Source organism: Panthera pardus, unplaced genomic scaffold (genome assembly GCF_024362965.1).
Source record: "Panthera pardus isolate Hobbes unplaced genomic scaffold, ASM2436296v1 HiC_scaffold_10, whole genome shotgun sequence".
Classification (NCBI taxonomy): domain Eukaryota; kingdom Metazoa; phylum Chordata; class Mammalia; order Carnivora; family Felidae; genus Panthera; species Panthera pardus.
The window spans coordinates 22,581,103-22,598,300 of record NW_026526655.1 but is presented as its reverse complement, the minus strand read 5'-3'; the positions used below and the strand labels follow the sequence as shown (position 1 = coordinate 22,598,300).

Sequence of the window (17,198 nt, the reverse complement as noted above, 5' to 3'; positions counted from 1 at the left end):
ACTATCTAACAACACTTTTTTTTTATTTATTACTCTTTAAAGTCACAGTTTCCCCAGAGCCTTTGTATGAGTTAGTCACTCTAAACATTTAAATAGGAGCCCATTACCAACACTGCACACCAAGCACTAAGTGAAGTTTACATGAGTCAATGTCACCAAATTAATTAGTTATACTTTCTGTGAATGGCAACAACTCATTATTATTTTAAGGAATTTCAATAAACAGTTTTATATTGGCATTTTTGTGCAAATTGCCTAAATCAAATATGTTTGAGATATCAAAAGAGGGGTATATTTTCAAGACTATATTGAAGTAATTAATTCAAGTAGTATTCCATGAATAATAGACTCAAATTCCTGTTAAAAAAAAATCACAAGTACATCATTCCTGCCCACTAGGAGCTTACTTCCTGAGTAAAATAAAGTTGTGGACAATACAAATACATTTATTTTTAGCAAATCCTTTTGAATACATGGAGTTGTAGTGTACTATTTACTATTTACATTTTTCTTTCCCTTATTCACTATGGAATAGTTGCACTATTTTTTCGTCTAAGCTATGTTTTAAAATCCAGATTTATGTTCTCTGAAATGAATATCCCATTTGAGATCATTGTTGTTCTCCAATTATGGGTGTCAAGTAGGAAGGCCTTTATACTAGCTCATCTCAATTGTAATTTGTATTCAACTATTGGTCTCTTCCCTTTCTTTTAGAAGTAGAAGTTTTCTCACTAATCTCTTAGTTTTTATACAGATAATTGTAGCATATATTCTATCACTGACTAATCCATTTCAAAGAATAATAGAGAATGTGAATTAAGACATTCTTGAGCCATTTTTAACTACTCGTAATCACCTTTTGAGGCTCAGTAAACCACTTCTTACAATTTAAACATAGCCAGATCTTTGAAATTCAGAAGGCAAATTCAAGCCTAAGGTTCCTACGTGAAATGATGGACAAATTTTAATGCTTATATGCCAAGAATAAACTCTCCAAACTTTATAATAAAGTGTAGATAGTTGCATGAACTCAGTCTATTTGAGGTCTTAGTATCTTTCAGATAGATTCCAAATAAAAAGGTTAAGAACATGGACTTACATAAATCCATATTCTCTCTATATTTGTCAAATTATTCTTTTCAAATATTTATTTTCAGCCTACCCCTCTTGTATTCCCATGGAAGGAGCTGAGTATATTTAATATTAGGAGCACATCCAGAAGCCTTTGAGGAGGGGGATGGCTCTTCATATTCATGAAGCTTGCATACTTCTGTTGGTCATCCTTGGATTAGTCACTTCTGCTGCCATCAGTCATGAAGACTATCCTGCTGATGAAGGTGACCAGACCTCCAGTAATGACAATCTGATCTTTGATGACTATCGAGGGAAAGGGTGTGTGGATGACAGCGGCTTTGTATACAAGTTGGGAGAACGATTTTTCCCAGGGCATTCCAACTGTCCATGTGTCTGTGCTCTGGATGGACCTGTTTGTGATCAGCCAGAATGCCCTAAAATTCACCCAAAGTGTACTAAAGTGGAACACAATGGATGCTGTCCTGAGTGCAAAGAAGTGAAAAACTTTTGTGAATATCATGGGAAAAATTACAAAATCTTGGAGGAATTTAAGGTATGAGTTACCCTCCATATTTATTGAGTACTAACTTTTCATACCACATACATAGTAGATTACTACATTAAAGTTGGAAGAAATTATTTTTAAATCTCCCTTTAATTTACAATATGATTCCAGTTAGCTAAGTACCACTGTGGTCAGCAAATAACCAAGTGGTTTGTTGATCAATATCTATAAGTTTTCACAATAATAACCTCTTCCTACAGAAGTATGGAGTATGCTTAATAGCATTTTTTGCCCTTAATCACTTCTTCTCTATTATTACAAAGTATGTTTTCTGAGGGAAATCATTTTGTTTGTATACTATGTGTTTAATGTTTAAATTTTGTAAAGTTGTGTGTGTGTGTGTGTGTGTGTGCATGCGCGCATGTGTTGCTTGCGCACATGCGTGTGGTCTATTTGCCTGTGTTTGGAGCCATTTAACTATAGTCTAGAATTATATTTAGTGTGTGGAAATGCAAGTGCAAGTGAGATGCACTTCTGAGCTATGGTCTTTATATTACGAATATGCATTAGGACTACTTGTTGTAGAGTACCATCTGCATTGTGTTCTCTGCTCATTAGAGTTTTTGCTTGCAGGACCCCAAAGAGAACTGAATTTTAGTCCCTGTCAAAGGTAGTAAAAAAAAGACCATTTTTCAAGCCTCCATAGTATTTCACAGTCTTTATTTTATGCTTGTGTCATATTTTTAAGTAATTTGGAATTCATTTTTATCTCACTTTGAGTCTCTTTTCTCAAATGGCTAGTTTTAATTAGGATGTCCTATAAGCCAGATCCGAACCCTGAAGGTATAAATTAATATATCAAAATGTTCTCCTTAAATGTAATGGCAGTTTGTGCCTTGGAGTGTCTGTCATTCTGATGGCTTGATATGAAAGACTTTCATTTCATCTAACCAAGTTCTGTGAAAGGTGCTCAGAACCTTATAAGCAAAAGAAGATATAGCTACTTTTTAGTGTGACTGAGAGAAGAATGTTCAGTTTTTAGCACTAACCCAACTTCCTTTTCTACAACAGTCAAATTCTAGAAGAAGTCAATATGTGGATAAAAGGTTTAAACTGATCATGATCAGAGTATTCTGTGTATTGACATTTCATAGCATTCGGTCCATTCCAGGTTATGGGTTCAAGCTAGTTGTAATTTACCCAAGAATAGCCAATACTTTAACTAGATTCCTTATGGCATGAGAAGAAATTTAATAATGATTACATTCAACTTTCCTATACATAAATGTTATCCTAGACTTTTCTCTTTCACGGACAATACTTTGTTGTACAATATTGAGAAGTAAAAGACTGAGAGTCTAGTAAAATCATTATTTATAACAAACAATAGTTAACAGTATAGTACATTTATTAACAGCTTTATGGTCTCTAAAATATACATCTTGACATTAACTATTACGCTTTTAGAATAATTAACCTAAATGCAAGTAGTCAACACGATTTGATTCTACACATGGTTCTAGAATCGTATCACTCTTTTCTCACATGCATACTTATTGAGAGTAGAGTGCAAGGAGGCATTGTAGAATAGCCTAACCCAAGCAAAAAAAAGTACAATGAATAAAGTTTCTGAGATTTATATAATTTTGTCATCAACATTTAATAAATAAGTAAAGATAGATATTGACTGATTATTTGAATTTAGTCAACTCACCACTAAAGAGGCTACAGTTTTCCCTCTATTTATTAGACTTTTAAATTTACTATAAATGTAATACCTATTTTGCCATGTCAAACAATAAGAGTATATAAAGAAAAAGTTGACAATTACTTCACTCTAATTATATGTCCCTGCTATAGTCAATACACAACCCTGATGTGCACAACTTTTCTACCTGACTCTCTATGCCCTAAGATTTTTAAATGTGATTAAAAAAAAAAGAATGAAAGAAAACAGTTGCCACTTTTCCACCAGGATTTAGAATTATAAGAGCTTTAGTGGTTATCTAGGGAAAGTTCATAAGAATGAAAAACTAAGTCCAAGAAAGTTTGTTACTTGTCCAAAACTGTCAGGTTATTTAACTTACTTCTCAATACTGCCATTCTAACAACCTCTCAGAGAACTTTGGCTCAGAAGTCAGATAGATCTGGATTCAAATCCCAAATTTATCATCATGTAAGTCTTTGAAAGGACTCCTTAAGTTTTTGAGCTGCATTGGCCATAAAATGGCCATGATAATAACGTCTTTTCTTGGGAAGATATATTAGAATGAGTGAAAGAGATAATTTATGCAAAATTAGCAGCCTTGTGATGATTGGTACACAACAGATATTGACTAAATACTTGTTCTCTTCCTTCTAAACTCAAATGTCCAGGGATTTACTCTAAGTTCACAGTTCTTCTATGTCTTCGCCCACATTTTACAATGAAAGTTCAACCTTAAAGTCACTGCATTGAAAGAAATCCAATACTTTTTATAAATGTTCTACTTATCTATGTGACCTATATATATCTAAGTAAATATCAGCCATCATATCATCTTGATTCTCTTCCAATTTAGCTTGCAAGAGACAAGTAACTAATTTCAAAAGATACATGGAACTTTCACATAATTATCTTGGCATGTTATTAAGAAGGCTTAATAGGAGATATATTTACATATAATATATTCATCCAACAAACATTTATTAGGCTATTAGATATACAAGATACTGTAGACATACTTACATTGGAAAGTAAGATACCTATAAGGCAAAATCTCCACTCACAAGGAAGGTATGAACAATATAGAAAGAGAATGGAGGGGAAAATCAGTTTAAAAGTATGTGTTCGTGAAGCTCAACGCCAAGGCACTATGCTGTCAGAAGCATATAAATATGATATGATGTTTGGTCAGAGAAACTTTCTTTTTCTTCAGCATGGTCAAAGTTGAGCCTATTCTTAAGTAATTTAAAATTGATCGAGATAGATTAAAATTCCAAAGAAGAAACTGCTTGAGCAAGATCAGAGATTAGTGTGAAATCTGCAAAGAGAGGTGGGAGATGGGAATAACAGGAAGCTGGAAATTACTAGAATGCTATTACAATAAGAGAGAGGAAAATTTGTACTTGTTTTTTGGACAGAGGAAAGAGGAACTTGAATACCAGACAAAAATATTTAGATTCAGTCTAAAGAATAACAAGGGGTAAATGCAGGTGGTTGTACATAGAGATGACCCAGTTAAAAGTGTTTTTTCAGTAAGATTACCTTGTAGCCAAGTATAGAACTGAATGGAGGTGAAGAAAAATTAATGGCTAGGGAGGTGGGGCTGTTGCAGAAAACAGAGAATGAAATGAGCAACATGCATGTGGATAAAAACATTCAGGAAAGTCTTTAAAATAAAAATCTAAATTCCTAATATAGTCTTGATTCTACTCATTGATTTCTTCAAGTATCTCAAACTCTCAGTGATTTCTCTTCCTTGGGTGCTTGCAGTGCTGTCTTATACTTTTAACCTTTGCACCCCTGTGTAAGTCCTACTAGGCTATTTCACAACCCCATTTAAATCTCATCTCAACTGGAAAACCCTCTCTGACTGTTCCATGCTGCATCCCTGGCTGGGTCTCACAACGTTCCTCTATGTTCCCACAGCATGCTGCACATACCATTATAAACAGGAACAGAAATCATAGCCCGATACTATCAATACCTCTGTGTGTCTTACAACTTATTTCATTTCATAATAACACTACGATGGTTAAAATTTAATTAGCACTGTTTTACAGATAAGAAAACTGAAGCACCAAAGTGTAAGGTATCTATCTTGTCCAACATCACACAGCTATAAAGTAGAACTAGGATTCACACCCAGGCAGCTTGGCTGCAGAATCTAAGCTCTTCACCACTTCTACTGCCTCAATCACACTGCAATAATAGAATATTAAACTACCTGTCTCTCCCACTAGACAGTGAACTCTTTGAGGCTAGGGGACAGGGTTTTCTTCTGTTCCCAACGCCAGCAACCATGTGGACCATTCGGTGCGTTTTTGGTGAATTGACATAATAGGTCAGATCTTAATTAAACCCACAGAATAAAAAAGTTCGAGTTCCCTTAAAAATGCTTAGTTTCTTTTTGTTTGCATGTTGATCTCTTCATTTTAATTAAAGAAGCACTCAAAATTCAGATAAAGAGTGCTCTTTGGGTCCCTAAAGATGACACACATTGTTCATGTTCTATTTCCATCCTGCTTTTTCCTCCTCCTCACTACCCCTTCCTAACCAAGGCTCATCTTGGATTCCATCTCCATGCCAGTGTTACAATGACCACCCGGTTTTTTAGTTGCTCTGTCTCACTCTATACAGTTGCAAAATGTATGTCCCTACTTAATCTTTTCTGATTACTATATTCAAATGTAAATTGATCCACATGTGTCACCTGATAAGAATAATGTTATTTATAAAGAATTTTTTTCAACATTTACTGATGCAAGCTTTGAAAATGGATTTCTCTCTACTATTTTAGAAAACTCTAAAATTTCCAGCATTCTGGTAATATTGTATTAAGATAAAGGTCACTGTGTAGTAGGTTCTCTCATCTTTCTTTTATGTATATCCAGGCAAAGTGATACTGGAACCTACTTCTTAAGACATAAGGAGTATAAATAATAAATTACAATAGCGTTTCATAAAAAAAAAAAGAAAGTTGATTGGAAACACAGACTCTATCAGCTTTGGCTCTTTGCTTAACTATGTCATGCTGAGTTTCCCAAAGGGAGAAATGATTTATTTTGCTCAGTATTTTTATAACTCCCATTCAGGAAGAATTAGCCTTTTTTGGGTTTTTTTTTTATTTTTTAGTACTTTAAAACTTACACTGATTTAGTGTATATGTAGCTGCAAGAGATCTTACTTCAGCCTTTGCATAGCCAGCCTCATTTTAAAGTGATTTTCTGTAGGCAACACCCAGTGTCCCTAACTCAGGATCTGGATTTGCCCACCACATGCCTTCCTCTGTAGGCAGTGGCCTCAGTGCTTCTCCCACTATGAACTGAAGGTAGTTGGTCAAGCAGCTGATTTTTATTTTTAAAGGACTTAGTGTGATTATTTTCTCATGCTGCATATTTTGTATATATGTTGTCGCTTTAAGAAAGCATGTTTTCAGGCTGGGATAAGCGGCCTAGTTTTTGCCCAAGATTTTGTATTTAATATTTAAATCTTGAAGAAAGCAGCAATGTGGACAGAAAAGTGATCACTTGGAGTATTGTGTCAAATCACCACACCTATAATGTCAATGCCAGGTAAGGTTTAGAATTGACTTGCCTTCAATGGGTATGTTCGTAGGAAGACAGGTTTTCCAGGTTTCTCATTAATCTGTGCCCCCCCCCCATCATTAACATCCAATATGGTGATACTAAATATGTAAAAGTGTTTGGATAGAAAGGATTTTTGAATTTAGGTCTGGGAGATTTATTTGATGTCAGTTTGTTTTAATATGGGTAAAGAATGGAAGGCAACACGTACTAGGAGCTAATGATCAAATATATGAAAAAAAAACAGGAGAAAATGGAAGCTATGAAGAAAGCTCAATTGAGTGACTGAGTTAACACTTTACAGAAACACAATTCTCTGCATCCCACCCACCCCCTGCCATTGTATCAATTTCTATGAAAGGCACAGAAACTAAGATTTCTGCACTAAGTAATGGGGTACAAAATACATCTGTCCAGAGATGTGAGGGTTGCAGTTATTTTAATAACAGAAATAGGTAGATTTTGAAAATATGAGTGGGATTTTAAAAGATTCTTTCCAAAAGATTAACTATTAAATGGTTAATGGAGTTACCAGGGGCATTTGTACGATTCCACCAAAAAAGGTCCTAGAAAACATCGTAATTTCATACAACAAAGATAATTGAGGATCTTTGTTGAGAAGTTGAGAAGACTAACTCCTAAACCTGCTGACTCTGTAAAATACAGTTTGTTTTGCAGAGCATGTTGGCGGGTTTTAATGTTAAAATTGCAGTTAAGTAAATTCAGGAATGGCTTAGCCTTTCAAGTTGCTACAAAATATCAAAAATTAAGTAATGCTAATCAGTAATGCCTATTGCTCATCTGAGTGTCAGCCCCAGCATGTGGAACAGACTCAAAGTGGGTATTCTCCATGGGGAATTCCCATCTTTGTAAGCAAATGTGGAAGCTCTACTTAATTTGTTCAAATCTCTGACCAATTTCAAAGATTAGAAGTTAATTTTGTTAAAATTTAAATTTATAAAATTCCTCTCACCCTTTCATTTTTTTTACACTGTGCTCACTTGGCATTTTTAGTTCTATAGAACTTCCCTAAATGGGAGTAGATCAGATTTTTAAAATCATTTTATTTTTTCAAAAGCTTGTGATAATTGGGAATGATCCTTTCCTTTGAACACATTTAACATGAGGGAGTACAATTGTAAGATTATATGGCTTCCAAGTTAACCCGTGGATGGGGTGAAATAATCTGTTTCCAGTCAGGAAAAGTCTCTTGCTTTAAATTTTAAGGGAATTAATGGTCAGCTAGCCCTTTGGATAGCTGTACGTAAGAATAGTTTTTCATGCTCACCCACTGGTATTTATTGCTGTCCTTCATATTACAAGATGCTGCTGTTAATGGTGATAACTGTGTGATAAGTATGACTACAGAGATTTGTGACTGGGCTTCTGTGCCCTGTGTACAGGGGGTGATCGGTGTTTGATTTGCAGTCACATCCGAGATTTGCAGAGCTTGTCACTGTTAGTGATTACCCCAGACTTGAGGTCAGCCATCAGCTGTTTACAGACATCACTGGCCGTTCCTTACTCTCTAATAGTGTGAGAAAATGAAACCGAAAAGAGAGACCTGGTAGTCTCCCTTTCAGACTTTCACTCCAATTGTACATGATTTTGGAAATGTTCAAAATCTGTCCATTTTTAATGGTGGTTTTACTCACTGTGAAATATGTAATCTGTCAATGGTATGACATCAGCAAGGATAATTTTTTTCTGTTATTTTACATCTTATTTCATAGCTCAGGTCTCATATTTTATGCAAATTATGTAGATACTCTAATACATACCTTCGCAATAGAAATTGTTCCATACATGCATTGATTTGTGGTGTGTGTGTGTGTGTGTGTGTGTGTGTGTGTGTGTGTGTTTATGTGTGTGTGTGAAAGAAATTTGAGGGACCAGGAATGTTCTTTCTTTAAGAAAATCTTACTTTAAGATTAGGTAAATCCTTTTTTCTACTCCTCCTTATTCTCCCTGACCGTATTTTTGCTTAGTTTTGTTTTCCTACAGCTTGATTTATACATCAGGCAGTGTGTTTTATGAAGGACAGCACAAGAAAAACTTACTGGTTTATTTTTTTAGTTGTATTTTGCCAAGCTTTCCAGGAAGAGCTTGAAACAAATAACTAAGAGACAGTTTGAAGTGATCAGTAGGTTGGCTTATCCAGAGCATCTTTTTCAAAAATGGCCATTATTAATTGGGGACTGGCTTATTTTAGAGTCTGTACTTTGGACTTTTATCATCACTGCTGATTAGCATCAGTAATTTCACTCCAACACACCTCCATTGTCAATTTCCTTGACTCTAGCCTGCTGTATAGAATATATCACAATAAAGCTTTCTTTGAAAGGATTTAATGACACTATGAAAAGAGTGAATAAAGTACTAAAGTAACAAGAAAAATCATTCATCCCCTAAAAAAGTTTTCAGATATTATTTTATGCCTGTATAAAGCTGTCTAAAGTGGAAAAAAGTCCAATGAACACAACTTTTAATTTTCCCCCCATTATGTATGTGACCATAAACAAAACCCAAATAAGTTTAATTGTTATAACTAACTATAGGGTAGATGCAATAATGTCATCATATACATCTTATGAAAAATTAATTGTATTGGGAACTTGAAAATTATAGTATTACATATCAATTTTTAATTAACAATTCTACCTGCTTATAGATTTTTTTGTGTTTTTTTTTAATTAAACATTACTTGTTTGGTACTTTTCAATCCTTTTAATATTGACCTTTGACTACCATTGTTACTTCTTGGTATGAGACTAGCTTTCTAGTATATGAGTTTGTGTACATTCTCCTATTTATAAAGGCAAGCATTATGTTTTGGGGTTTTTTTGTAGTGAAGATCCTTCCTACTTTTAAGAGTTGATTATAGAATTTTTGATCTAAAAAAGAACTTTGAAATTATTTTGCTTACCTTCCTTATTTTACAGATGATAAAACAAAGGACAACTGAAACTTATTGAAAAGACCATAATGACATAGCTCATTATTTGCAAAGGCAATATTAATATGTTGCTTTCCTGTGGTCTTTTTTCTACATTTTACTATGTTCAGGTTTAACAAGAAAACATCACTCATTTGCATCTTCCTTTCCAATAAATGTGTTGGATGCAAAGATTTATTTCAGCTAATTGTCTATAGAAATGTGATATCAGGACATATCACCATGACAACACAGAGTTACAAGTAGACAAGAACAATAAAATATTGGCATATCTAAAATCAGTCTTTGACATAGATAGAATACAATTTGTAAAAGAAATCTAAGTTTGCAAAGGCTCTGATAAAAGGGGACCCCCGTTAAAAATGAAAAATTCTATAATTAAACCAAATAATATAGGCCAAATTAAAATAAAATCCCATCAGATTAACAGTGCCTGTTTATTTTCATGGATACTACTTTATACTAGGAAGTAACAAAGGAACTAAACTAGCTGTTCTTGCCATGTATTTAGTGATTTTAGGAACTGAGGACTCATGTTCTCGATTTTCTCACTCTGCAAGCACCTGCCTTTCACTATGAGACACTATGAGACAGGAATGGAATGTGAAAAATGGATGAGGTATGCAAAACTCTCTAGTTCCATGGCATTAGAACAAAGAAATATTCGTAGACTGATGTATGCTCAGTATCATCTCAGGAAGGAATGTTGCAAAAATTCAGATTCCTTGACCTTTCCCTCTCTGATTTGGGTTGAAATTATTTACATTTATGTTTTTCTAAAGCTTCCCAGGTAATTCTAATGATCAGCTAGATTTGGGAATCACTGTAATGATGTATGTAGCCTTTTCCAGACTTTTTTCTAGGAAACACAAGCAATGTGTGAGATTCTCAGTAAGGATTTCTGATTTTTTTTCATGGGCAAGTAAATCTGAGAAATGATTTATCCTTTAACAGTTCTTAGAAATGTGATGTGTATATTAGTGTATTGACACTGCTTGAGCATTTTAAAAGGTTTGAGAGCCAGTATGTATTATTCAACAGCGATGAGCTTGACAGGGAGGTGAAAACTGGATTTTAGAGTAGGTTCCACCCCTTAGCAGCCAAGTGACTTAGGTATATTACTCTAGCTCTGTAATAGTAGAAACTACTTGGCATACAATAAGGGATTCATAAAGGCTACTTGACATTTTTATTACTATTACCAATAAACTATATTTAATATAGGATTTTATAAATTTATGTGACAGAAGAATACTTTTTTTCTCAGAACATCTATTAACATCTTAAAGTTCATAAGAGTTCAAAGAAACACAGTTTAAGAAATACTTTACTAATGATTCACGATACCCTAATTTCTTTATTTGACTCTTATGGGCAGTTAATGATAAAAGTCTATATGTCTCAGCTCTTCCTTTATTTTCTGGCTTTTTTTTAAGTTTCCAATATTGACATTAACATGATTGTTTATAGCAATTAATTTGTGCTGCATAAAACAATTTAATTGACAAAATTACCTCTCCTTCTTCATCATAATAATGCCAGCTACATATAACCAAAAATCTAAGTGATTGACACCGTATAATCCATGAGCCACATTCAACTTACCACCTGCTTTTGTAGACTTTTATCGTAAATCAGCTATGATTATTCAGCTATGATTATGTATTGTCTGTGGTGGCTTTTAAGCTGTAGTGAAGAGTTGAGTAGTTGCCCCAGAGACCATATGACTCACATAGGTCAAAAATATTTACTATCTGGTCTCCTACAGAAATGCCAACCCCTGATCTATGATAAAATTATTCTTCCCTTTTACTTCCCTCATATTGTGTTGTCATCAAATCTTTCCAATCTTTATTCTTTGAAGGTTAAACATTTTGGATACTGATAGATATAGGTCCAACTTCACTTATAGGTGGTCTCAGGTATCTCTTTTCACATATGTAACTTTAAAAAAGCATTTAGATTTGCCTATTATAATTGTTGTTATACATACTTGGCAACAATATTAAGTCATATATCTCTGCACATTTGCCTTCAAGCAGTACAGCTTTGTTGTTTGCATTGATGAATAATAATTTAATAACTTTCCACTTACTGAGAATTCTCAGATGAAACAGATAAGCAAAGATGATACAAACTTCCATTATTTTGATCTCCCTCGTGTTCTCCTTTGATAGTGTGACAAGTAGGTATTTTTAATTTAATGTAATATAATAAATATACTTCCTGTGATATTAATAAAAGAAAATATGTATATTATCTTCTTAGGTATTCAGTTCATTATTATATCTTATCAATTCAACTCACATAACTCATTGCTTGATTTCATTAAGTATTCTAAATATCATCTACATGTGAAGAAGTGGTAGGTTTTGTAGAGTTGTACCAAAATGTGTAAGATATAAATCTGACCCTCAAAATTCTCCTAGTCTATCAAAGGGAATAATACAGTTACAACTAATAGCAGGTGGCCTGTGACGACTGTACTAGAAATTCATACGAAGAAAGGAGGAATTTAGTCTGGAAGGCTTAAGAGTGGGGATTTCAGCACACTGAAAGTATTTTAGACAAAAATTGGGACAACGGCAAAAGTAAGTACAAAGCACATTCAGAGACAAATGACTCAACCCAAGTGGCCAGAGCATAAACTGTAGAGGAGCAAAACATAAAAGAGTGAGAAAGGAACACAGGTCCAGCTCATGATGTGAACGTCAGGCCATAGAGCTTTGGCCAAAGCCTGGGTTGAGCAGGGAGCCACAAAGGGACTCCAGTGAAGAAGTGACACAACCAGATCTGTGTCCAAGGCAAAACAAATAATAGTTGACAATTTTATAAAATATTTTGCACGTGTGATCCCTCAAGAGTTATTTCATTCCAAGATATTTTTATTCTTATTTTATGAGAAAGAAGGATTTCTGACTAATTCTAGTGCTCTTCTCATTATACCTGACCAGCTGCCACAAGTTCACTAAGGATGCTTTTCAAGACATAGTAGAGATGGCTTCATTTTCATGTGAGTGTCTACACGCCCTATATTCTCCAACAGGTGTTCAACTATAATGCTGAGATATTTCATATTTCACTATGAAGAAAATGTATACATGCTAGGATGAGGAAAATTCTTACCCTGCTTCATGTTTTAGAGGGCTCAATTTCTTTCATTTTAAAAACTCCCATTGCCATGAAGAAGTGTGAGTCTAAGGCACCTTCCAGTCCATTAATAAATAATAACACCTGCATTCTGAATGCTGTGAGAACCACCCAAGAATATTTTTGCAAATTTAGAGGGTTTTTCTACATTTTTACATCTGTGAAATACAAATTTAAAAACAACAACAACAAACCACGGACTTTGATAATGATTTTGCCGTCTTGGAAATACCATAGTTACTACAAAAACTTCCAGTGGTTACCAAATTAAGTCATTTTTCTTTATAGTGAGAGAACAGCCACAGCTCTCTGGAACTCCACTTATTTTCACCATATATTAGTTTTATTTCCCCTTCCTAAATGTGACAGGGAAAAAAATTAAATGTATTCAGCCTAACTTTAATTTTTCCCCAACATTAAAAATAAAATCCTACTAAAATAGCAAACCTTTGACTGCTGAGATTTAGAAAGCTTCATTAGGGAGAAAAAGGACAATCACAGAGAATTTTCCTTTAGTTAGTTAATGAGACCCTAGGACATTCACACTGAAGCTAGAACATACCTAAATCAAGATTCAAAACAAGGTGAGCTAAAGTTACCCTGTTAAAAATCTGTTTGGACCAAGAATCTGATTAAATATTGGAGTTTCATCTCAGTAAACAAGAACCTAATTAACTATTTAAAAATGTTTCCCAATGTCATCCTCATCTAACCACAGTATGAGTGCATACATTGCTACATTTTAGAGATGCAACCCAAATTGCTTTTAAAACTCTAAAAGATATATTCCTTACAAATTCAATATTTCAAAAACCTTATAATTGAAATAATCATGCCATAATTTAATAAAAAAAATTTATGATCAATATATTCCCTTGATAAATACATGACCATTGAAAATGGATGGAGAGAAATATAAATAATAAATACATACATACATACATACATACATACATACATACATACATACATACATACACTGGTCACACTGAAAGCCATAACAATGAGGGTCTTTTAAGCAAGGCTACATAATTTGCATATTATATCATTTCCTTTCATTCTCCTAAGAATCTAGTGATGCAATTTGAGCCCTGTTAATATTATGTTATTATTACCTCCACCTGACAAATGAGAAAACCCAGTTTCAAGTAATTTAAGATAAATCAACACTCTTTGATGGCAGGAGGTGAGTTCCAAGTGTGCTCATTCCACAGGGTCATATGGCCGAACTGCACTAGGCATTAGTACTAGCTATTGTTATACACAGTTTCAAAACTGACGGTTTTGGCTGCACCCTGCATAAAACCAATACACACTAAAGTCAAAGGTTTATCAAGAAATTAGTCAAGACTTTTTAAATTAAAATATACTCTCATATTATTGCCCATAAGCCATCTCAACATAATTTTGTGGAATGAGGTAGGCTATGAATTAAGCATCAAATAATGAAGTAGAACATTGAGAAGGAAATTGCTGTTTGGACTTAAAATTGGAAACTAATATATTTTATTATTAGCAGTTATAAAGTACTTCACTGTATTAATTTTCAATTACTGCCTTTTCATAATATGTAAAAGTATAATGTTGCCAACAAATGGAAAGGCAACAAAAGACTTCAACTTTTAGTACATTTTTGCCCAGAGAAATTCTGAGACAGTGGCAAAGAGAGACTTCTGAACTAAGTCTGATTGGTACTCCCAATACAAATGGAATTGGTTGTTCTAGGCCTAATATTTTCACATCCTACACCCTGAAAAGCCCTGAGTTCAGTGACAACCATGCAAAACACCTCCTTTCAATGTTTCTCATAGAACAGGCCTGGTCTTACGTGTCTCTTAACATGATTCTTTCAGGTTGTAGAATTCTAACGGTAATGTATTCTCCCCCACGCACACATGGCCCTGTTTTAATGCTAGTGTAGATGACTGGATTTTAACTGATATCAACAATCTGTTCTTTTTAGTGTCGACAGGAAAGTTTTGAAGCTATACAGTTGTTCATTTTTTTTCCTATCGCATAAATAGGTGATAAGTGGAGAATCCTTACCATGGAGACATACGGGCTGTAGTCAACATATTCTGTTCATCGTCAAGGGTCTTTAATGTATCAAAGCCAAAAGTCAATCCAGCTTATCAGTGAAGGACTAAAGGCTGTTGCTTTTCTAGGCTATTTCACAAGGATAGGGGTGACACTTTATCAAAATCTTTACTTCACTGTGAATCTTCTAGCCTTCATCTATATCTTTGGGTTCTCCTTTGAAGACTCTAGTAGAGGCAGCTAACACATTCTTTCTTTTTTTCTTAAATATACACTGTTATTTCCTTAATAAGTATACTTTGCCTATTTAAAAAATACATCTGTGATTGTAACTCAAGAAAGATATTTTTGTTTACATTCTCTTTCTCTACAGTTTATTTTCCTGTGTGCTATTCTTCATATTTCAGAAAAAGCTGGGTTTTATTGTCATGAAATTCCTTGAAAATATTCAGAAGAAAAATATTGGTTCTATATACCATCAGCTTATTAGAATAGGTAGTATGTAACTATAGACTTGCCTGCTCTTAAAAATAAGCCAAAATACATTTAAATAAATTTTTAGGAAAAAAATTTTTTCAGAGAAAAAAATCATTAATATAATGCCACTGTTGTGTTGCAAATATGACGGTAAGTTTCTTTTTTTTTTAATTTTTTGATGATTTACTTTTGAGAGAGAGAGACACAGAATCCAAAGGAGGCTTCAGGTTTTTAGCTATCAGCTCAGAGCCCCACATGGGGCTTGAACTCATGAACCACAAGATCATGACCCAAGCTGAAGTCAGACACTTAACTGGCTGAACCACCCAGGTGTCCCTATAATGGTAAATTTTAAGACCGAGTGAACATTTTTTATACTTGATAAATAATAACTTTAGATTGGATATTTCATCAACTTCTTTGCAATATTATTGTGTTTTACATTAGGGTCAGAATAAATAAAAATAAAAATAGAAAGATTAACTCCAATAATTCTATCCTCCTTATAATAGGTCCATAGGACCTTATAATAGGTCCATCAGTTATTTTTATGAAAAATAATTTGTTTTACAAAATCAAAACTTATTTCTATAGATATTTCTTTTTGTAGACTGTCATTTATTAAGGACAGGCTACATATATAGCTCATCTTGGTATACTTTATATACCTTATCTTATATATGCTATGCATTTAATAGATATACTCAATAAATTTTTAAATTCATATATCTTATTTCTGATTTTTAGTTTATTGTCTACATAGTATATTATATCTACATGGGCAAAGCTGTGTGTACTCCTTACAATCACCTGGCTAAAATGTTTGTTTTCAAAAAACATAAAGTGGTTTTTGATAGATAACTGAATAATAATATTCCATAATGTATTATCAAAGTACCAACTTCTTAGACAAAGCCAGAACAGTTATTATTTAACTTGTTACTCAAATGATAACATCATACACATTTGCTGACAAACTGAGGTTATTTAGAAAACTCTATGCATCCAGTTTTCTGTTTACTTCAGTAGTATTAAATTCTTAAAGAAATTCCAGCTCTATATTCATAATTTGGTAAGACTTACAACCTCAGTGTTTCAAATGTGCTCCAATCAATAGGGCAGATCACTGAAGAAATCACTACAGTCCCATTTGATGCAGGACACTGAGGAGCATTTTAATCACTGGTGCAATGGGTTTTCTTTCAGAGGATTGTGAATTTTGTTTAAAATCCATTGGCTGTATTGATTATTAGGTGACATCTGCCGCATGCAAATTACTGGCTACAGTAGTGGCAATGGATGCTAAATACTCTTGTACTCTGTAATTTAATGTATATTTTAATGAAGTGAACAGTGAGATTCCTGACAGGCATCAGCAACTTTGAAATAGTATTCCAAATTTCTCATACAGTTTGAAAGTAATGAGATTTGTTCCATAAAGTGATAAAATTTATGCCATAAATTATCTCTAAAAGAAGAGTGCTTCTTAAAGCAGTATCTTTTCCTTGGTGGAGATCAAATTTTAAATTGTTGTTTAATGGGAAGTTTTTAGAAGAGCAATCTGAGCTATATTCTCTCTGATATTTTTTTGCCAATATTATCAAATAAATGGAGTACCATATGGTATGAAAAGCCTAATATCACTTGGTCAGAAGGAAAGCCATTGATATAGCAGTGTGCTAAAACTTGGCAGTAGAATACTGTATTCAT

General features: G+C 33.7%; 1 protein-coding gene across 2 annotated transcripts in view; it reads left to right on the top strand.

The window, feature by feature from the left end:
* Nucleotides 1-17,198, top strand: part of VWC2L (von Willebrand factor C domain containing 2 like) — a 160,154-nt gene that overhangs the window by 1,852 nt on the left and 141,104 nt on the right. For both annotated transcript variants that reach the window (XM_019446086.2, XM_053905179.1), the window contains exon 2: nt 1,158-1,627. In XM_019446086.2, coding sequence (XP_019301631.1) covers nt 1,238-1,627 — 390 coding nt within the window. In that variant the 5' untranslated portion in view covers nt 1,158-1,237. The remainder of the gene's footprint in view (nt 1-1,157; nt 1,628-17,198) is intronic.